This window comes from Pteronotus mesoamericanus, unplaced genomic scaffold (genome assembly GCF_021234165.1).
Source record: "Pteronotus mesoamericanus isolate MK-2021 breed Mesoamerican mustached bat unplaced genomic scaffold, CSHL_Meso_final contig_317, whole genome shotgun sequence".
Lineage (NCBI taxonomy): Eukaryota > Metazoa > Chordata > Mammalia > Chiroptera > Mormoopidae > Pteronotus > Pteronotus mesoamericanus.
The window spans coordinates 4,614,838-4,638,385 of NW_026555133.1; the positions used below are offsets into that span (position 1 = coordinate 4,614,838).

The following is a 23,548-nucleotide window of genomic DNA, read 5'->3' on the forward strand; positions in this document are numbered from 1 at the left end:
ACACCGCCTCCCCAGGGCCTACGCCCTCAGTCTGTCCCCCAAGTACCCGAAGACCTCACTGCAGTCCCAGTCCCAGCGCTGCTCCGTGATCCTAGCCCTTCACTGCATTTTGTAACTAGTTCCTTTCCAGGTTACATATATCATCTTTACCAGTTAAAAAAAAAACAGGCCTTCATTATATTCAGTTGAATGAGATGTCCCAAGACAGCACCACAAGATACACTTGTACCTCTGTACACCCCTTAGTATCTCTGCTTCATGCCTTGCATCTCATTCAATATGCAAATAAGAAGCTCTAGGAAGACCAAACATTGTTGTGCGCATTGGACAAAGGATATAGAAGCTGAAGTCCACAGAAGTTAAGTGTTGTGCCTGATCGTGACTTGCCGTGAACGTTGGGCTGTACTGATGCACACCCCATGTACAGGCACATGGTCCCGCCCTATCTCTAAGAGCTGCTTTAGGAGCCATCTCCTCCTATCAGTCCCCCAGGACTGCTCCCACGGCACCTCTGGCATCAACTCTACAAAGAGACTAAAAGCTCTGAGGGCAGGAATAGTTTGCCATCCATCCCTGCCCCACCAACTGCCCACCCTTACTCTTCTGAGCCAAACAAACCAGAATGGGAAGGCTCTCATTTTGACCGCCTTATATGCCAACCCTGAAGACTGGTTGTGCTTTGCCCAGCAACCTGTACCCAAGGGATATTCAGCCAGTGCTGGCAACTGGCTGAATATCCCTTGGGTGTGGCAGGGGGAGACCGGCCTGGAAAACCATTCAGCTGAGATGGGGGAGTTAGAGGCAGAAGCAGCCAGCTCTGAAGGAGGGATTTCACGCCGCACAAGCTAATTCACATGTGGCAGGATAATATTTTGAGCTAGTGACCAATGCTATTTTTCTCTCCTAGAAGTTTCCTCGTTTTCAATTCACTCCATTGGCACAGGTAATTGGTCAGTACTCATTGCCCGAGGGAGGGATGCAGATGGAAGCTGACTTCTGTTAAGTCTCAAGAGGGAACGAGCACTGGGATGCAGACAAGATTGTTTGGCCAGAAACATGGAGGGGAAAGAAAAGGCTGGTTAGGGAAGAGAAGTCGGAGGTTCTAGGAGAGAGGCGTGTCTGCTCCAGGCTTCCCAGACAGACAAGCAGACACATGGTAAACCGAGCAGATAATTTCCAGTCCCTGGATCTGGTGTTGGAAGCCTCAGAGAGCCCCAGGGCCAGGCCGGCCAGCAAGACATATGTCTGGTAACAGATGACTCAATAACCTACTGATCACACACACACACGGAGTGTTTTGTGATGTCCTAGAGTTATGTAACACAATTTTTAGGTAGGTGAGAATGTAAAAAAGACAGCCTATGGGATTAGTGCTTCACATAAACATGAAGGAGACATAAAATGCATTTATCTTTCTTACACCCTTAAGTTGTAGCCTAAAAGTCACACCCATTATACACATTCCCACCATTCTGGTGCCTGCTGCTTCCATTCCAGCAGCTGCTTTCCCCAGATACCCCAGGAATCAAGAGCCTGATCCAGCCTCCTTCAATCCAGAAGCCCCCCAGACTGAGGAGGAGAATGTGACAAATGCAATAGCCCCTCCCATGTTTTCCAGATCTTAAATGGAAACGGGGGCCCCAGAAGAGCTCTAGTCTGCCATCACCCCTGACTTCTACACAACAGGAAATGGCTACTTACTTGACCTTCAGGCTTGCCAGCATGGTCTTGTCGATCCTGCCAAGAGAAAAGCAAGGGCTATGGTCAGTGCCAGGGCTGAAGGCACCCACCCAGCATCTGCAGGGGAGAGGTCCCTGGGCCTGTCCAGACCACCAGCCCGACCGGGTGCTGCAGGGGACAGCTGCTGCGGGGGGGAAGTCTCCTCCAGCCCAGGAAGAGGACAGGGAGCTCTGGGAGGGCTGGAGCCACACACAACCCTATGAGGCGGGTACAGTTATTCTCCTCATTTTTAAATTTTTGTTTTTTTAAGATTTTATTTATTTATTTTTAGAGAAAGAGGAAGGGAGGGAGAGAAAGAGGGAGGGAAACATCAATGTGAGAGATAAACATTGACCAGTTGCCTCTCGTTCACGCTCCACCCGGGGACCAAACCCATACCCCAGGCATGTGTGTGACCAGGAATTGAACTGGTGGCCTTTTGCTTTGCAGAACAACGCCCAACCAACTCAGCCACACTGGTCAGGGCGGTTCTCCCCATTTTAGAAATGAGGAAACTGAGGCTCCAAAGAGTAAAATCACTAGCCTGGTCTGAATCCCGGTACCTGACTCCAGATCCAGGGGTCTTGCGCACTTTGTACGTAGCCCCACCCTTTACTACGTCCATGCCACAAGAAGACGGGGAAACCTAGACTCCTCAGTCACCAGCGCTGGACACTCAACACATCGCTACTTCCTGAGCTTCTGCTCTGAAAAGATGCCAGCACTTCCCCATCCCCAGCACCAAAGACCCTCCTGTCCTGGGAGCTGCCAGTCTAGCCAAGGAGGCAGACCCCACTCCTGGGACAGAAGCCGGCAGCAGGGACCTAGGCAGGTGGTACCTGTCGGGCCCAAGAGCTCGGAACAGGGGAGATCACGTTTGCGGCAGACTGTCCCGGCAGCCAGCTCCCGCCCCAGCCTGCACCTCCCTGGAAGACAAGGCAGCGCTGCCAAGCTTCTATTTTTACTCTCTGCATATGTCAGCCCTTATGGCTGGTAGAAAAGGCTCCTTTCTCTCTCCGGAGACAGAAAGGTAGGCAAGGTTCCCTCTGCTGGAGTCTCCTCTTGTTTAGGGGTCACAACCACCACCGTTACCACCAGTATCACCATCACTACCAGCGTCGCCATTACCATTAGTATCACTACTACCACGACTGTGACCACCACCACCAGTGTCATAATTACCACCACTGTCACCACTGTTGTCGGTGTCACCACCATCAGTGTCACCATCACCATCACCACGGGTGTCACCATCACCATCAGAGTCACCATCACCAATGTCCCCATCACCATCACTCTCAGTGTCACCACAGCCCCATGTCACCACCATCAGAATCACCATCACAAGTGTCACCACCCATCAGTGTCACCATCACCATCAGTGTCACCATCATCCCTATGTCAGCATCACCATCAATGCCACCAAAATCACCACCACCTCCAGGAGGCTCGAAACCCTGGGAAGTTCCTTCGGCCGCCCTTGCCCGTGCAGCTCAGACCGGCCACAGGCCTCTCTCCCTGACACCTGGCTCCCGGGGCGGCAGGGGCAGGGGCGTGGTGTCGGGGCCACGCGGAGAAAAGGTGGAGCTGCTCCAGCAGTCGCAGGTCGCACCGAGCCCCTGCGCTGGCGGGTGAGATCCTTTCACCCTGAGTAAACTGCTAGCACCTTTTCTTTTTTTTTTTTTTTTTGCAAGCAATCGGGTATTTAATAAGAGGCATTTCTGTGGACACAAAAGAGAAACAAAGGCTAATGAAGGGAGCAAACTATAAGCTCGGTTCCTGAGTTCTGAAGGCAGGCGGTCAAGATTTCCCGATGTCCGTCCCTAATCATCGTCATATGGAGGGAAGGCAGGCCGAGACAGTCTGAGGGGTTCTCTTGGTCTGCGGTTTGAATGTCTCTGGTGACCCTTCTGCAGCAGGAACAAAGACCGTCCACAGAGGAGCTGTAGTGGCGACTTCTCTGAAGTCTACATCAAGTTGTCCCACTTTCGCTTGCATGGCCTTGGGAAACAGGCGGTTTTGGTTCCCAATGATTCCAAGTCAATGGATGGGAAAATGAAAATATTAGCTTGGAGGGCCTCTGCCAAATACAATATTTTAGAAAACTAGAAAAATTCAGGCTCTAGTCAAGTTTATAGGTAGAAAAAATGTTTAACTGAAAAGACAACGAACAGCACTAGAACCTAATAGGCACAAAGGAATATTGTAGTTTCTATTGAAACAATCTTCTCTCTAAAATGACCCTTATTTTTATCAAAGACAGCCAAATTAAGACTAAGTTATTTGCAGAATGAGTCTAGTTTCAATAAACTTGACCTGATTATTTGTATAAGTCCAGCAAGAAGAGCAATCAACCACAGAGGCTCTTTTAAATCTGCTTTGTTGGAATTTTTCATAAGGAATCTTCATATTGAATTTTAAAGTCCTCTCGAGGCTAAGAAGCCAAGCTGCATACTTGCCATAAGATTTTGCCTGCAGCCCTGGCTGATGTGGCTCAGTGGATTGAGCACCGGCCTGTGAACCAAAGGGTTGCTAGTTTGATTCCCCAACTGGGGCCCTCCCAGCTTCTTCTCCTCATGCCTCCTGGATCACGTGCTTGGGGCTTCCACAACAGGTCCCTATGGGTCTCGTTGGCCCCAACCCGCTCTGGGATGCAGACCTTCCTCCTCTCCCATTTAACCTACCAGATGAGGGTAGATTCGACCCAAGAGTCAGAGCCTCACATTTTGCTATAATATTTGTAACCCAGAGCAAGCCGATTGTAACCCCAAACAGTAAATCCTTACATTTATATTTTCTCAAGGGATCTCTTTTAATTCTTACAGCATCCCTGTGTTGTGAGTAAGGCAGAAATCCCCCACTTACACATGGAGAAACTGAGACCCAGAGAGGGGAAGTGTCCCAACTGAGTTCCTCAGTGAGTCAGGGTGGAGTCAGCACTGGAACCCAGACTCTTGGTATAACCCCCTCTTGATCCCGCCACCATGCCACTCACTGGCACTCTGGGTCACAGCAACCCACCCTAGTGCCCACATCCATCGCTACCCCCCAGCCTGTCCAACACAGGGTACCGATGTAGCGGTGTGGTCCCGGGAGGGCGGGGCCTATGGCCTTGGCAGGGCTGAGACAGACGCTAGGGCAGTGGCTGTGACACTGAACCTTTCAGGAAGCCAAAGTCCCCAGGTTCTCCCTGGTGCCTTCTCTCCTCCCTCCCCTCCCCATCCTGCCAGCTTGTCTCTCCCTGGCATCCAATGGGGCTTTTAAAACAACCGCTCCCGAGATTCTGCTCACTGTCTGCAGTGGTCCAGGGCTGCAGGGAGCTGTAACTTAGTCCCTGACCAACTGACATCCATGGCAGCTGACAGCCATCCCCAGATGACACCCGCCCTAACCCTCCCCTTCCAGGAAGCCCTGCCATTCCCTCAAGCTTGACAAGCCCCCACCCACATGCCTATTGTGGACAAAACACCTCAGTCATTCCAGAAGCATCTACTGAGCACATACAATGGGCCAAACACAGTCCCTCTCTCTGCTCCACACCCCCCACAGAAGGATGGGCCTCGGAGGACACGTGTCACCACTTGGGCCCTGCCCTACATGCCTCCCAGCCCAGCCTCACACACGGTGACCGACCAGGAAACAGACTAGGTGATTCGAATCCAGTCTGCACCCTCAGAGTAGCTGCCCCTTGGCCTGAGTGTCAGGAAGGGCCCACAAGCAGGCACAAGGCCATGCTGTGCCACTCCTGGCATCTTCTCATCCTCTCTGTTCTCATCTGCCAAATACGGAGCACCCAGAGGCCCTTCCTACCACAGGATGGGTGGCAAAGTGCTTTCTGAGAGGAGAAAAGGGGAAATGGAAAGCTGCATACATATGGGATGGAGGACTTAGCCAAAAGCACAGAGCCTGCCTCTTCCCAGTCCCCTGTGCCTCCTTCCCTGTCTCCCTGGCTTCTTGTGACCCCCATCAGCCCACCAGCTCCTACACCAGGACACTCCCTAGCCACTCCCTCTGCAAAAGTGTGAACCTGCTGTTTGACAACGCCCCATGCCCAGAAGCTGAAAGGAAACCGATAATGAAAACCACTAAACCCTGTTCCCCAGCTGAGGAGAAGCTGTCAGCAGCTGGAACGAGAGACAAGGTTTGACTTCACTCTCCCAGTGTTCTGTCTTCCTGGTAAGGAAAAAATTTGTTCCCTGTCCCAGACAGTAGCTTAATGACAAAAGGTGGGTCAGAGGGCCAGGCAAGAGGCTGTAGCACAGACCGTGCTGCTCAGGCTGGGACAGAGCTGGAATTGGCTGCCCAGGGTGGGGAATGGGGGGAGGGACCTCCAGGGACAGGCCTGCCCCCTCCTCTCACAGCTCACCCCCTGCAGAGAGGAGGCAGCCCCAAAGGTCCACAGGCCACAGACTCCTCCTGCCACCAAGTCACAAAGATGACAGAGACAGGAGCACAACGCACACGCACAGACAAGAGCACACACAGGTACAGGAGACCAGAGGTAGAGACCGGCACCCGCTCAGAAACAAAGAGTGCGCAGGTGGGCACACGCAGAGGCACGCCCACCCAGCCAGGCACACACCCCACCCAGGGTCACACAGACTAGTAGCTGCAGGCATGTGCACCACACACAATCTCAGGCACACACTTGCACGGTCATCACAGAGGTGCCTACACATGTATGGGAACACATGACAGACACACACATTCAAGCACAGTCACCCACAGTCACACTCACACCAGTTCCAGCTCTGACCTTCTGGATTCCCTAGGAGATTGTATCCAATTGACAGCGAGGAAAAGCGTACAGGGTCTGAGGCCCCCACCAGGACCCTCCCTCCCCATCAGTGGGGCATCTGAAAGTGCCCCTGCTGACCCCGGGTTCAGGCGTAACCTGAGCTCCCTCTTCCCCAGGTACCAGCTGCGCTCAGCCAGACTGCACACCGAAGTCACCCCATCCCTTCAACCTCCCCCCAACCGGTCACCTACCATCCGAAGCCCCCAAAAGACACGCTGCGCTTCCTGCCAAACATGGTTGTGGTCGCAGGGTCCTGGGTTCCAGCGATGATCCTGGGGCTGTTGGCAAAGGGGACTTGGTGCAAAGGGGTCAGGGGGCCACTGGCGTAGGGTGGGGCACACAGCGTGGCACCACCCCCGTGGCCTGCCCCCAAACCTATACTTCCTGTGTGTGAGGCCACAAGGGCCAGGAGGTGTGTCCTGTGTTCTGGGAGGCACCAAGACAAGCAGGGGAGGTCACAGAGGGCAGCTTCCCCATGCCCAAAGGAACCCGCAGCTCCGGAAGGGGCTCCGCTAGCAGATTACACCACAGCCCAAGCTGACAGCCCAGCCCCAAACAGAACCCAAAGAAAAGCTGAGGATTCCTACACTGGGCCTGGCAGAGAGAGGGAGACCTGGCTGGGAGACTCAGGGAGTCCTACAGACCGGGGCCCCCTCACACCCTCTGCCTGAGATGGGACCTCTGCCTTCCTGCTCCTCCATGGCTTAGCACACAGCAGAAAAACCAGCCCCACATGTGCAATGACACCTGCACACATGTGGCACAGGGGCACATATGTACTGCACAGGCACGCTCACATGTGTGTCATTAGATACCCACACATGTGCACAGGTACTGCATGCTCACATGCAGGTTCATATAGACACTAACAGGCAGGTGAGCCCCCTGCACGTACATCTCATATACATACAACTCCCCATCAAACACTGGCTCACACGTGGATGCAGACGCATGTGCTCACATACACATACCAACATACATGTGCAGCCCAGGCACATGCCCAGATGGCACGTGTGCCTACAACACACATCCTCACGTAGCACACCCAGGCACAGATCTGCACATCTCAGACCCCCTCGAGTGTCTAGAGAGAAGTCAGCAGTGACACTTCATGCCAGCAGCATGCGAGGTGTCACCTGCATGTGAGTGTGTTTATCTTTCCAGCTGCAACTGAAGGTGAGCCCTCACCTCTGCATGCACCAGTGCTGACCACACCAGGTACACAGTAGGCGCTCACTAAAACAGCCTGGGGAGGGCTGTGGCACACATGCTGCTGCAGACTAGGGCGGGGGACCCAAGAGGGGGTGCCCTGCCCCACCCCCAAGCAGTGGGAAAGGTCAATAAAGCTGCTGTGGCTAGCACCACTGGCCTTTCTCCCAGGCCCACCCACCCCATTTTCCTGTTTGGGGCCCACTGCCACTCGGGGAGTCAGATCCTTGCTGTGGTGCCAGAGGGCCACCCCCAGATTGTGGACAAATGGCACAGACATTTCGGTTTTCTTGACTCCTCTACAGCAGGGAACTCTATGAGCTGTGAGAGCAGCTTCAGGTCCTGATCCAGTTCAAGGCTGTGGGTGGCAAGTGTGGGGTCCTTCCCTCCAAGACAGCTGGCTTCTCAGCAGGAGCCTGGTGGTTCTCAGCTCACACCACGACCTCTGACCCCACCCACCAGGAAGGGAAGGATCAAGTGGTTCACCCCCTGGGCTTGCATCAGACCCCTGGCTCCCTGCCAGACGTCCACTCCACACCCAGACCTCCCACCCCCACTGCTCCCCACACCCAGGGGATGCTCAGCAGGAACCACGAACACCTTGGATCCTGCCTGCCCTACAGCCACTTGGCCTCTCTATGAGCAAAACATCTGTGTGCTCCGACTGCCCTGAGGGGAGGGGTCGCTGGCCAGGCCTGGCCAACCAGGACAGCCTCCCTCCTGGCCCCAGAGACTGGTTTGGGAGTGGGCAGGAGACCCAAGCAGGCCCAGCAGGGCTCACTCCCTGCATAGCCCCCCACTCTCTTCCCTAGGGCTGCTAAACCACAGGACGGAGAGTACGGGGAAACGGAACCAGCCAGAGACAGGTGGGGGAAGGACTGACGGAGATGGGGAACGTGAGAAAGATCAGGGTTTAAGGACATCACCTGAGCTGCTGGGTCCCGCTGCGCTGAAAGCCTACACAAACCTCTGGGTCCCTCTGTTCCTAAAGCCAGCGTAAATTGGATTTCTCTCACTCTCCATTGAGAAAATCCAGACTAAGATAAAAAGCTTGGTGAGTGAAAGAATGAGGCTAAGAACAAACAGCCCATCAGCCTACTCAGCCGGCTCCCGCGCCGATGCGACACTGACTCCAAGCCACGCTCTGCGTCGCGTGCGTGGAGCCCCAGGGTGAGCCAGGCACAGCTCACGGCCTCCGCTCAGGTGCCACACGGGTTACTAGCATCAAAATTCCTTTTGCAAATTACTTTTTTTTTATCAATTAGCATTCACAGCAAGCCCACGTTTGGAATGTATTTTGATGTGCTTTCACATAGGAGAGAAAGAGGTGACAGTTACACCAAGTTTGGGCACTTCTGGCCACCTGTCTTATCTCTACACACGTGACCGTGCATGCATGGTATCCATCACATGTGTTTTAGGGGAAGACGCAGTCGAGAGATGCTCTTGAACTAGCCCTCACAGTCTGCAGAGATCCAGGTGTTCACACATCAGGAGGGATGCAGGCCCAGGCCCAGGGACCAGGCAGGGAGGGGCATGTCAAGGCTTCAGTTGCAGCCACCGAGGCTGGATTCTCCCTCCTGGGGCTCCAGTCCCTGGCACGGCAGCCACAGAAGACACTGAGCCATGGGACTCCAACACCTGGCCGAGGAGCGGCAGTGGCCTGACCGCATTGGCAGGGAAGGGCACAGGTTCCGCAGCATCTTGGACTTCCCCGAGGCCACTGTGATCTGGAAACCTTGGAGGGCCAGAAGGGCCCGTGCCCTCCTAGCTCCCCAGAGTCAGGGCCTGGAGAGAGAAGGGAGGGACCAAAATGGCTTTTCTTCTGTAAGTTCTGTAGGGAGGTGAGAGCCATTCTTATATCCATCACCCACCTCAGCTCTCAGTCTCCCAAGTTGGAGAGCCATGTGACCTCCAGCAGGTTACTCACCTTCTCCTGTATAATATAGGGTGCCTGCCAAGAACCTCACAAGATTAAAAATGAACATAAACCCTCGGTGCAGGGCTCCCACGCTATCATGGGAGCCGTTATAATTATTAGCTGTTATGATCCCGCCTCCTTCCTCAGTCCTGCTCAGCTTCCTGTCACACCAGCTCTAACCTATCCTCTGTGCGGGGTGGGCGGCAAGGGGCCCTCGGGCTTTCTGGGAGCAACCATGAGTCAAGAGAAAAGAGAAGCACTGTGAGCCAGACCCTCCTGCTCCCGTCAGGCACAGCCCAGCTTCCTCCTGGACCTTGGCTGACTCAGCGAGTCCAGAGGGTAGAGTGGACGTGAGGGCAAGCTATGGGAACGGGGGAGCCAGGGGCAGCGCTTCTGTCTGTGGGTTTACTGTGGACCAGCCCCCAGCTAACAGCCTAGCTCATTTCAACCTCACAACCCTTCTGAGATACTAGCACTGTTACCCCCGTTTTACAAATGGGGACACTGTGGCTCAGAGAGGGTAAAGACCTTGACAAAACTGACCCAGACACATCTAGGTCTGATGCCAGAGCCCGGGTTCTCAACCACCGTCCTGGATGATGATCGGCTTCAGCAAGTGCCGATCAGCAGGTCAAACCTGCCCCCCGATTCTGAAGCCTGCAGAAATGCACAATGGACGCAGTGCCCATGTACAGATGGGAGAACTGAGGCCCTCCAAAAGCAGGGCTCAGCTCAACAATGATGAAGTGGCAAACAGCAAGCGCCAAGCCCTCCCAACACCTGGCCTGACATGCTCCTTCCGTCCCAAGGTTGTGCCTCAACTCTCTGCAGAGCCTACTTTGAATCACCAAGTCACAAGGCCCTGGCTTCCCTGGTGAGGGCCTGTGGGTGTTCCTAGTACCAGCTGAAGGGGCACGTCCCAGCCAGAGTCCCAACCCCAGGGCAGAGCTACAGGGGACCCACTGGGTTCCCTGGGCTTTAGAGGAACGTCGAGCCTAGAAAGCTGCTGCAATCAGAGGGGACAAGGCAGCCAGGTCCCTGCCGGGAGTCCCTCCATCGTGTCTGCGGGCCTTTGGGCGCAGGAGGGAAGGGAGAGACAGTGTGGTTTCCTCTGCTTGGGCAGCTCTGTCCTCACAGCCACCCGAGGGAGCTGAACCATGAGATAGACAAGCTCCCTTCCCAGGCGGGGGCGCTGAGGCGGTTACCGGAACTCAGGAAACAGATGCCCCGAGAGGGCGGGCCCTCTATCCTCCGGCCTAGGTCGTCCCCACTCCAGGCGGCATGCGCTGGCACTAGTGCCGCCCAGGTGGGGCTCGGCTCTCCTCATAGCTCGACCACCGAATTGCCCTGAGCAGGTCCCTTACTCTTTGGGAGGTTTCAGCTGAGCTTTCCTCAAAGGAGAGACTAGATTAGCTTCTGCTTCCTTAACAAGCCAGGTGAGGACAGAGGACAATGGCAGAGAAGGACACTCTGATCACCAGAAAAACAGGGCACAGTGGCATTTAGAGCCAGCAAACCCACTGAAGTTAGGAATTCACACCTTGGGATGGAGATAAAATGACATCCAACGTCTGCATTGTGACTTACAGAGCAGAGCTCACTTCCGCACGCTATTTCAAGGGCTGGACTGACTTTCCTACTGTGCAAGTTCTGAAAAGCAAGACAATGACAAAAAAAAAAAAAAAAAACCTGCAAGACAAGTGCTTGAGGAAACTGGGTTCCAAGAGCAGGACCCCAACATAGGATCGCACAGTGCATTCTGATCTGTTCAGTCAGGCTGGCCTACCACGAGAGCTACCAGCAATACGTGGCTGTGGACTGAAGAAGCTACAAAACATACCGTAGTTTTTTGAAATGTTACATAATAATAAGATATCACTTTTGCCCATCAGATAACAAAGGTTAAAAAAAAATGATAATGTCAGGAAACCAGTACCGCCACCACTTATGTGTAGGTATTTGGCAATATCTATCAAAATTTTAAGTGCACATATACTTTGTGCCAACATTTTTGTTTTTAGAAATTTGTTCCACAGGTTAACTCATACGAGTTGTCAAGATCTTTGCACACAGGTGTTAATTATATCACTGCTTGTAATAGCAAAATACAAAAAAGAAAATCTAAATGACTCATTTAACCATACTGTGGAACAAGCATACAAGTACAATGGAATACTATGTAACTACTTAAAAGAGGGAGGTAGAACTCATATATGTTACTATATAAAGATATCCTAAACACTCATGAATAAAAAAGACATAGAAGAGCTCATACAGTAGAATGCCATGAGTTTAGATAAATATGTAAATTCTCATACTTGCCGAGACAATTTCCGGAAGGAAACATAAGCGACGGTCCAAGACTGCCGGTCACCTTTGAAGACGGGGCTGGAGCTGGAAACCTGAGGGGAGGGACTTTTCACTCTATGTCCTGCGCTACTTAATTGTTTTTGTTTTTGTTTTACCATGAACAGGTCATAATGTAAAGATTAAAAAGTGTTAATTATATAGATGGTTTGCTCTATGGAAGGAGGAGGAGGAAGAAGAGGAGGAGAAGAAGCTACAAAGGTTCATTTCTCTAAAACCTTCTTAACCTACTTGGATCTCAAACTGACCACTGATCCCAGTCCTCGGACCACCTCTTCTACCCCAAGGGGAAGTCTGTCTTGCCCCAGAAAGGGAGGACCAGGGTCTTTCCCTCACCGCCTGGCTCCAAGTGGTTCTTCCATCCACTCTGATTTTAAGCAAAGTCTGTGCTTCAATCTTAAGAGAACTCAAAGGAGAGTAACATACAACTTTGCTGGAGGAAATTTGGCAATACAAATCGGAACCCTTACATGCGTGCCAACAGGGCTTCTAGAATAGAGATCTTGGCCCATGTCTGGATCTGAGTGTTGGTTTTACATGGGTGTGTCAAGTTTGTGGAAATTCATCAACCTGAATGCTCAAAATCTGTGCACTTCTCTGTATGTATAGTATGATTCAAAAAGGATTATTTTAACATGCATGCCTTTTGACCAGACAATTCCATTTCCAATTCCACACTACCCCACAGGGAAAAATTCAGAGATGGGTGCTCAGTTGTCTTTCAAGGGTCTCCACCACATTGTTGTAGTAATTATGAAACACTAGGAACCACCCAAATATCCAACAGTAGGGGCCAGGTAAAAGACAGGGAGCATCGCCCAGCAACAGAGTGCCTCTCAGCCAGTACAAAGTAGGCGTGCAAGTGTAGGTGACGGGAAAAGAGTTTCGGAGAGTTTCAGAATGAAATGAAACAGGCTAACTGATATGCTCAGGACCCTATTGTTCAAGGCATGACATTAGGGATTATGATTTTTTCCTTCTTTGTGCTTTTCTGAAGTTTATGTGTTCTGAAATAAACAAGTCTTACTTTTATAACTAAAAAAAAAACAAAACTACAGACACTATTTAAAATGACAAATAAAAGGGAACAAAAAAGAGTCAAGAAAGGGGGCGGGCCTGGAGTTCTAAAACAGCGATTCTAGCCCTGGCCGGTGTGGCTCACTAGGTTGGAGTGTTGTCCCATAAACCAAAAGGTCACGGGTTCGGTCCTCGACCAGGGCACACGCCTGGGTTGCAGATTCGGTCCCCCGTTGTGGCACGTGTGAGAAGCAACCAATTGATGTTTCCCTCTCACACCGATGTTTCTCTCCCTCTTTCTCTCCCTTCCCATCTCTCTCTAAAATCAATAAGCATGTCCTCAGGTGAGGATTAAAAGGAAAAAAAGTGTGGTTCTCAAACGCACTGGGCATGAGAACCACCTGAGTCTTAAATAGCATGGGGTCAAACCCCAGCCCTGCTGCTTGCCAGCAGTGTGACCTTAGGCAAGTTACTTAACGTCTCCGTGCCTCAGACCAGACTCCCCACCTGTCAAATGGGGATACTAGCAGTGCCTGCCTCCTAGGGCTGTTGGAGGAGTAAATGAGTCAATATATGTTGAGGCTTCAGAGGAGGGCTTGGCACTGACCTACAGTCTTGTTAGCTAGCGTGACCGCTAAAACTCTGATCCTATTGCTCTGGGGCGAGGCCAGGAAATCTGCATCTTTAACAAACTCCCCAGATGATTCTGATCCAGGGAGGAATACTAGAAGGCAATCTACTACAACACTGCCACTATCACTGGTAGCCCTGGAGTTATCTGTAGGAAGCCTTGGGCACTAGATGCTGTCTGAAGGGGATTCTTCCTAAAAGAGATCACGAAGCCAGCTCTTTCCTCGCCCTCCATACAGCTGGGTCACTCCCACCCTGTCCTATCAATCCTGCTCTCTCACTGTAGAGCCTCACCTGGGGACGTTCCTCAACCGGAGGGGCCACAAGGTGGACATTGGCGCCCTCTACAGGCAAGTTTGGGTAGTGCAAAGAGGGAAAGGGGGCATCCTCCAGCTGGTATTTCTTCCAGGATGGCAGGCGCATTGCCCTCTGGCAAAAAGGGTTGAGTGACAGGGAAATTCTCTGTGTTGCAGGAGATAAGTAACAACCACTTGGTGCCAGAACACCTGGGTTCCGGCTCTGGATCTGGCATTTTAACATAGCTGTGGGGAGACCACTTTAAGCTCCTTCTGCCTCAGTTGTTTCATTTGTAAAGAATAACTGTGATCATTTCATGAGAATCTCCCATAAGCCAGACATGCTATACTTTTTATTTCATTTAATCCTTACCACAGCCACATCCTTCTTCCTGGAGAGGAAGTGAAGACTCAGAGGGGTTAAGAGACCCACCCAATGTCCCAGGGCTGGTTGGTGGCAGCAACAGAATCAAAACCCAGAACCCCTGCTTTCAACCACATTGCCCTTCTCATAGTGAAGGCGCAGCGCAGAGCAGGGCCCACGTGAGGGCAGCGCAAGATGTGAGGCAGCCCGCGCGGGGCTGGCGCAAACCCCATCATCCTTCCCGAGCCCCTGCCAACGCCCTGCGGAGGAGCAGCCCCAACCTGGGCCAGGATGAACAAACCCTGCGATTGCCGCCCCCCGCCATCTGGGCTGGGGAGTCATGCTTCTCGCAGATGAGCAGGGACTCGCGTGGAGGCAGGTGAGGGACACAGGAAAGGCAGGGAGATCCCTCAGACACGTTTTTTTGAAAGGCCTGCAGCTCAAACACAGCATGTTCATGATTCATTTGTCAGGGTTTCCTTGGATAAAGATGGAGGTTCTAGAAGGGCCTGCCACATGCCCAGGGCCAGAGGAATCCTACTGGAGCCCCAGCAGCACAGTGTCTCTGTCAACACTTAGCCCTTGTCCCTCAGAAGGGCTGACCCTGAATGATATAAGAAACCGAGACAGAAAAGGTCTTTTCTACTCAAGGTTCCCTGTTCTCCTCCCTTTCCTGGCCCCGCCCTCCGAAGGGCTCTGCACAGTAAGGTGCCTCCTGTAAGACTTGAGAGTGGGTGGGGAATGGGGGCTGGGTCCTGTAGTTCGGTGGAAATCTGGACCAAGACCTCGCCTGTACCAGGGAGTCCATGGGTGGAAGCGTAGGCACAACTAAAGGAATAACCCATGAGGAACACACTGATGGTTTCCCCCACTTTACAGATGGGGAAATTGGGACAGCAAGAGACGAAGCAATTTGTTCAACATCACACTCCTAGTAAGTAGCTGTGGCAGATTGTATTTCCCAAAGATGGCCACACCATCCCACAATATGCCCCCCATCTCACATGCTCTTCTCACCATGTGACATTGACACCCCTCCATTAAGAGGTAGGGTGTTGCCCTGGCCGGGTGGCTCAGCTGGTTGGAGCATCATCCCATACACCAAAAGGCTGCGGGTTCAATCCCCAGTCAAGGCACATACTTAGGCTGCAGGTTCAATCCCTGGTCAGGGCAGGCACAGGAGGCAACCAGTCGATGTTTCTCCCTCACATTGAGGCCTCTCTCTCTCTTTCTCTCTCTCTTCCTCCCCCCACTCCATCCTCTCTTTCTAAAATCAGTAAAACCTATCATTGGGTGAAGTTGTATCTTTTTTTTTTAAGAGGTGAGGTGTGGGTCTGTGACTCTGGCAGAAGGGGTGTAGCATCATTTCTGAGGCTCGGTAAGAAAAGGTGAAACAGCTTCTGCCTGGCTCTTTCTTGGAATTCTTGCTCCTTAACCAGCCTCCACACTGTGAGAAACCCCAGACAGAACCCGGGGAGAGGCCCGTGGGGCAGCAAACTGAGGCCTCAAGCCAACGGCCTGCTTCAAATGCCAGACATGAGAGAGTCTGAGCCTGCAGATGATTCCAGCCCTCGACTTTGAGCCACCCAGATGACAATGGCCGAGCAGAACCAAGTATACTCACCTAGCCCTGCCCAAATTGTGGATTCCTGAACTAAATAAATGTCACCATCATTTCAGGCCATAAGCTTCTGGGTAGTTAGATGCAGCATTAACTACAAGAAGAGTGGAAGAGCCAGAATTTAAATACAATGGCCTGGCTCCAGAGCCTGTGCTCGCTGCCACTCTGCTCTGGTCCCCGCTGTGTGAGGGTGTGAGGGACAGTGGCGGGGGGGGGGGGGGGGGGGAGAGTTAGACATGTCTTCATGTGCTTATTCATTCTTTCATCAAATGTTTATTGTATCCCACCTGTGTTCCAGGCTCCCTGCTGAGGCAGAGGCTATTTCAGTGCACAAGACAGACAGATCGCTGCCCTAGGGGTTTAGGGAGGGGGAGGTAGAGAGTAAAAGAGGGATAACTTTACGAGGGGGTTTACCATAGGGTGATGTCATCGAAGGGGACTGGGTGGGCGAGGAGCCCTGTTTAGATGGGAGGATCTGCGATGGCCTCTCTGAAGGGGAGACGGCGAGGATAAGGTGGATCCAACTTTGTGAAGAGCGGAGGGAACAGCCCTGGCCGCGTGGCTCATGCGCTTGGAGTACCGTCCTGCGCGCCCAGAGGTCAGGGCGGGTATGGGGGGCCACTGAGCAATGTTTCTCTCTCACAGCAATATTTCTTTCTCATCTCTCCCTCTCTCTGCCCCCTCCCTCTCTTTCTAAAAATCAATAAACTTATTCTCCGGTGAGGATTAAAAAAACAAAGAGTGGAGGGAACAGCAGCAAGTGTCAAGAAGAGACCGGGTTCACTTACTAGCTGTGTGACCTTGTAGAAGTAGCCCAGGCTCTCTGAGCCTCCCCTTTCTCATAGGATGGAGATGCTTTCAGAACCCACCTCACAGGATTGTTCTGGGCAGCCAGTGAGCTAATACCTGGGCTGCGTGCGGTTCAGGACCTGGCACAGGAAGAGCCCCATCAATGTAAATGCCTGTGGTGACAGGAAACCTACCAAGGCCCAGGCCCCGGCCCCCAGGGGGATGCCCAGGGCCCCAGAGACCACGCTGCCCCTCGACAGAAGCTCTGCCCGCCGCGGGGGTTGGGGGAAGAGGCCACGGACAGCGGGTGGGGGGAGGGGCCTCCCCACGGCCACTCCGGTGGCCGGGCTCCTGAGAGCGGGTTGCAGGGGGCGGGCTGCACATTTCCTGGAGCAGGCTGACACACAGCCCAGCTTCCACCCACCCTGCAGCCATCCCTGACTCATCTCCTCAGCCCAGGGCTCACCCACCCGCCCCCTTAGCTCAGCACTGGAAGGATGGGGCTGGAGGTTGGACTGGTTGTCCCTCCCTTGCCCCGCCCCAACAGCAGTGGCACCCACGCAGCCACTAGGGGAAAAGCAGCTTCCTTGAGGCAGAACTGGGGCCGGGGACAGGAAGCCTGGAGAGAGGGCAGAACGGGGCAGGGCATAAGACTCGGCAAGTCCAGGGGGCCAGGAAATCCTTCCAGGTTAAAGTATCACCTGCCATCGAACAGACCCACCCTTGAGAACCCTGGAGAGCGCCTGGTGGGCGGCCAAGACACACACCCAGAGAAAAGAACAAGAACAACCCAGAGCACCCAGCAGCGCGCACAGAGGCATACGTGCTCAGGGGACCCACACATAGCCACACAGAGAGATGTGAACACACAGCGACCCAGCAACACGTCCTCCAGGGACACACGTGCACAGATGCGCACACACATAGAGGCACACTTCACTGCGCCTGACAGCCTGTCACTCCCTTCTGCTGTCGCTCACTACCAGTCATCTAATCAGCAGGTCCCCCAGTGCCCACGCCCGATGCCATCTGTTGACCCAGACCTGGCGGGGCCCAGCCAGCGTGCCCAGCATGATCCAGGAAGGAGTCTGACAGCCTTGGACCTGAACGAGGAAGAGGGTGGGACACCAGCCAGCCCTGAGAGCAAAGCGGCCTGCGCAGAACCCGAGCACGGGCAGGGGCGGGCCGGGGGCGCTGCTCAGCACAGCCTGGTCTCAGACCAGGTCCCCCTGAGCACTGTTCTTGCCTTGGCGTCCCACCTGCCTTGAGAGGCTCCTACAACTGTCGCATCTTTTTAGTAGTAGTAGTAGCACTAGTAGTAGTAGTGCTATTCTAATCCTCACCCAACGCTGTTTTTATTGATTTTAGAGAGAGAGGAAGGGAGAGAGAAAGAGAGAGAGAGGAACACTGATGTGAGAAAAACGTTTATCGGTTGCCTTCCGTATGTGCCCTGGCCAGGTATCGAACCCACAATCTTTTGGTGTCCAAGACAACACTCCAACCAACTGAGCTACCCACCAGGGTACTGCCTCACATCTTGAGCTGATAGAGAGGAATCCCCTTATGACTATTTGGAAGCCCTGAAGAGGGGGCGGAAAGTGCAGCATGTCAGGCAGAGGTCAGACAGGAGGCAGAACTTCCCATTAGAGAAGCACCACAGTGGTGTGGGCATGAAGAGCATGCCATCTGGCTCCATGAAGATGCCCTCTTGAAAAGGGGAGAAGATGGATAGGCTGGCGTTACTGTTTTTGTTTTTACTAAACTTATTAAAAATAAAATGAGGTCCAAACTGTAGGGGTCAAGAGGAGTCTTTAAATGACTCAATAAAGACAGTGGCTGCTACACCTTCCAGCCTAGGCGCAATCTTGCCTGTAGGCCGAGGATGGACGCAGTGACCTTTGTATGCCAGCCGAGCTGCCCGTGCGTGAGTAAGAAGCAGCTGGACGCCTTTCCTGCTGTGCGACCTCTCCCTGAGGGGGCGGCACGTTGCTCAGAGATGGGAGAGGGTAGGGAGACAAGGGCCACTATGGCACCATGGCAACAGGCCTGAGCAGAGACACGTCCACACCTTCTCCAATCACCGCTCACAACAGAACCTAAGTGTTTGCAGACAGCACTTCCCCTGCCAAAGCGGGTGGTGGCCTGAGAGGGACAGGTAGACACGCTGGGGAGGAGGAGAATGAGGAGGCTTCCAGGTACTGGCCCCTGAAATGCGAAGCCTAGTGTGGCTTATGCCCTGAGAACCCCCCAGCTAGTCCTCAACCACTGCCTTCCCCCGTCTCACGCCACCCCATCATCACTCCCCCACAGGCCCGGCCTGTCCCCACTGTCCCAGACACCCCGAATCCCCTTTCACCAAGGCTGCCCACCTCACCCGACAGCTGTTTCCTCCATCATTCCTGGCCACCCGCTGCCGGTCGGGCTCCCCTCCCTTCCTGCCTTCCATTTTCACTCGCCCTCTCTCCCATCCCCCCGCCTTGTCCTCCCCACTGACTGTGGCCCAGGCCAGTGCCCACGGCCATCTGCCAGCTCCGAACGCCAGCATCCACCCTCCCTCCACTCCTTCTTCAAGCACCTGCTTCCAAGCTGCTGCTAGTCCCCTCCGCCTACTGCCAGGCTCCGTGTCCTCCTGGGACAGACCCCAGCCAGAGGCACATCTGAGGAGCCTGCCCAGGGGCAGGGCCTCGCTGGCTCCGACTCACAGACTGTTAAACAGACCACTTTGGCAGGGCTGGGAGACCAGGCCACAGCTCCAGGGGGAACTGACCAGGTCAGGTCTCTGGGCCTGGAGCCCCAGATTCCACAACCAGGAGCGAAGCCTTCAGCGGTCATCTTACCCAGCCTCCTCCTCCACTTGAACAAACAGGTATCTGAGCTGCCCATAATGTGTCATCTTTCCGAATGTACAGAAAGGCTCCTTTCATGGAGCCCTTGCTAGGGACCCATCACCATGTTCATAATTTAACAAATATCTTATTTTAACACTCACAACCCCCAGATAAGGAAACAGAGACTCAGAGAAATTAGATAATTTGCCCAAGGTCATGCAGTGTATCGGACACCTCACTGCGTCACTTCAAACCCTCTGGGCCTCATTTCTTACTCCAGCCACTTCAGCAAAGACCAGTTGGTTCCCTGTGGGCTTCGAGCTGCAGTTTCCAGTGCCACATGGCAAAGCTTCACCTAGGACCACACTAGGCCTTCCTCATAGCCGCAGTATGGGGCACCCACAGGAACCCACTTGGGCCTCACACGCGTGCACCTGGAATCTCACAGGAGTTCATGTCTATGGAGGTGTCCTTGTCCATCGGGGGACAGAGCTCAGAGATGACCGCTCCCCTGTTTTTCTCTCTGACAAGAAATGCATACCATAGGCTCCCCAGGAGAGCGGCTCAGGACGGAGTGGTGATAATAATAAAATTAATGCATCCTTGTGCTACTTTCCCTTTCTCCCCTCCACACTGTACTCCCTGGGACCACTTCCCAGGTACACCGCTTGGGTTCTGTTTTGGCAGAACACAGGGGAGATACAGTGGCGTGGGGCTGGGGTGGGGATGTGGGCGGGCAGGAGCGGGGATTTAAACCCAGGTCGGAGCGACACAGAGCCTCTGTGCCCAACCACTGTGCGGCGCTGCTGCCACCACCATCCCGGCCAGGGTCTCTTTCCCTCAAGGTTCAAGTCATTCTGAACCGCCAGCCACACTTTATCCAGACAGGGTCGCGGGAAAGAGGGAGGGGAAGATGTGGGGGTGCCTGCAGCGGAAGGGTCCTCTTCTCTGGAACGGAGGTCACCTCCCACCAAACTGCTTCAACACCCCGGGCTGAGTGGCAGCCCCAGCTGGACGATCCCTGACCCTACCCAGGTTCAGCATCTGACTCTGCCCAGACACTTCTGAGGCTTTTCAGCTCCAGCCCCCACCCCAGCCCCAACCAGTCCCCCCAACGCACCCCCCTCCTCAACATCTTGGAAGGGAGGGGGGACTCACGTTAGCTTTTTAAAACCTGAGTGGCCAGATCTAGCAGCCACCCACCCTGACCCACCGCTGGACTCAGAAAGCTCAGTGCACCTGCTCGGAGGAGTGGGCAGAGCCTCCCTGGACTTTGCTGGGGGAATCGCGGCTTGGGACCTCCCAACCCCAGCCCTCTGAGCTTTCTGTTCACTCCTCACCCGCAGCAGGAAAAACGGGGGAGGGGGCCTCCTCCCCTCTCCATGGGAAACTGAGGCCCGTGGGGCTAAAGGGGCAGCCCAGGGGTCACAAGGCATGAAAGGAACCAGAGAGGCCTGGCGCCCAGCCCAGGACAACTCTATTATTCCCTGTAGAAGCTGCTCTGGTGGAGGCCACTCAGAGGCAGATCCCGGCATTCAGAGCCCAGACCACACTTGCATGTAAATGCCCTTCAGTTTGTTAAGAAGGGTGTAGAGGGAGCTATAGAAAACAGGAGAAAGAAGGATGCCCCCCCCACCCCCCGCCTGGGGCCGCCCCCAGCTCCCGGGTCCAGACAGACACCCAGCATCTGGTGGTGGCAAAGATAAGTGGATTCTACCCAGTTCTGAAGGCCCCTGAACTCACGCCTGCCCTGGACCCCCACCCCAAGTGAGGTCCCCCTACACCCATCCACCCCCCCCCAAGACGAAACAGCAGGTGGGCGGCTGGCCCTGCCCCAAAGGTCCACAAAGGCCTCTCAGTCAACACCCCAGGATCCTGACTCCCCTCCCTGTGACAGGCACAAGTTGGAGAGAAGATGGGGTGGCATTTATGACCCTTGGGTGGGGTAGGGTGGGGGATAAACCAACCCAGCCAAGCCACAGGGTCCTCTTGAGCTTCCTGGCTTTTTCCTTCTACCACCACCTGTAAACACCCACCTCTGACCTGCACCTCAGTCAGCTTCTTCAGCCAGAGACTTTGACGGAGCAACATTTCACTCAGGCACGCACGCCCCTGTGCACGGTGTGCGTGCGCAATGCCCCACCGGCACGGATTTCCGAGGACAGCCGCCCCCCCACCCCGCGCCACCTCCCAGACACAGCCCACTACGCGGAATCGCTGTGTGGGATCGCAGCACGGAGCTCCCGCACGTCAATACGGACTGGGTTTCTCTTTGCAAACACACGCATTTACACTCACAACATACACCCCAGTCCCACGTTCAGTCACACCCAGGAGTCGCGTCCTGATCCAAGCTGACTACGGGATTCACACCCAGCCCCGGACCTACTGACCTTCCGTGACGCCGGCGCCCAGCTTCACTCCACGATGTGGACGGAATGTCAACAGTCAGTCGCGGCAGCCGTCTCCGCCTGTGAGCCCGCCACAGCGACGTCCACGGTCTCCATCCGGACCCAGGCCCCCTCCTCCGCCCCGGCGGCGGCGGGCTGCTCTCGCCGCCCGCCCAGCGCGTGCCCCGTCACCGCCGCGCGCACACGCGCACACCCGGCGGCGGCTCAGCGCGCACCACCAGGCTGCCCCCGCCCGCAGCTGCTGCACACCTGGCGGGCCCGCCGCCAGAAGTCCGCGCCGGCCAGGGGCTGGGGTCCTCCAGCCGCCACCCGCTTACTGCGGGCCGCGCCCACCTCGCTCTCCGGTCCCCGAAGCGCGGCCGCCTCGGGCCGGCCCTGGTCCCAGTGGTGCCCACAATGCTCGCCAAGCGCCGCCGCCGCGCAGCTGCCGGAGAGGGAGTGTGAGGGCGGGCGCCAGGGCAGACGAGGACGCCGGGGATGGGAGGGGGGACACCGCGGATCCTGAGCGCCGCGACCGACCGCCTTAGGGACTACCCGAGGCGGCTCCTCCGGAACAAAGGTGCAGCCGGGCAGGCGCGCCCACGGGACCCAAGGGAGAGAGGCGGGAATGGCCCACCTGCCCAGAGAAGTTCCTGGAGAACGGGGCCCCGAGGCAGCGGGGAACCGAGGTGCAGGAAGATCCCTGGGTTCCTGGTCTACTGGAGACATTCTAGAGCCATCGCCAGCTCTGAGAAGGGTGGAACTAGGGAGGGGACGCAGTGCTCTCTGCACTTGGAAATGGGAGGCCTCAAGGATGCCAGAACTCCTAAAACTGCCCCTGCCTTGGACCCGGCAGCCTGGGGCCGTCATTCATTCACTCCCCACAAATCTCGCCTCCTGCCAAACCAAGGATACTCATGAACTTGAACGGGGTTGAAGGGAGGAAGATCTCCTAGGCAGCCTTTGGGATGCCCAAGTCTCTTCCTTTGTAACCTCCAGGGAGGGCGGCCTCTGACTATCGCAGTACCACTCAGCGATGGAACACTCACTCCCTAAGGTGGCAGCCTTCTCTGTCCTCAGGCAGCTAGCTCTCAGCGCTAGAACGCCTGTCCTTTCACCGCCCACAAATCAGCTTGCTTCTGCCTGATGGCCATGGTCTCACTCTGCTCTGGCCGCAATGGCGTTCTACTTCTAGAACATACTTAGGGCCTTACACTAGCTGTTCCTCCTGCAGGGACACTCCTCCCCCCATTTCCTGAGCCCCTTCCCCACCATCCATGGAACACCTCTCACCAGCCCTTCTCCACATGGCTACCCCCTTGTGTCCTTCAGGACTCAGCTCAAATGTCACTTTCTCAGGGTGACCTTCCACCTCTCCCAGAGTTCCACGCCCCCACTGGCCTGTCTTTATCCTGACACCCTGCTTCAGTTTCTTCAGCACTCTGAAAGTTCGCACTGAGATGTCCCTGTCTGAGTGGCTACAGTCTGTCTCTCCCACTGGAATGTGTGCCCCATGGAGGCAGGGTCCTTGTCTGCCATGAGACTAAAGGCACTATGACCCCAGGGTCTGACCCACAGCAGGGTGGACGGAAGAAAGGA

At 54.7% G+C, this 23,548-nt stretch overlaps 1 protein-coding gene across 3 annotated transcripts in view; it reads right to left on the reverse strand.

Moving 5' to 3' along the window:
- RAP1GAP2 (RAP1 GTPase activating protein 2) overlaps nt 1–23,548 on the reverse strand; it is a 202,113-nt gene that overhangs the window by 165,724 nt on the left and 12,841 nt on the right. For 2 of the 3 annotated variants that reach the window (XM_054575887.1, XM_054575886.1), the window contains exon 3: nt 1,702–1,737. In XM_054575887.1, the coding sequence (XP_054431862.1) occupies nt 1,702–1,737 (36 nt within the window). Of the gene's footprint in view, nt 1–1,701; nt 1,738–21,952; nt 22,088–23,548 lie in introns of those variants that run through there. The other variant, XM_054575888.1, reaches the window with a different exon arrangement.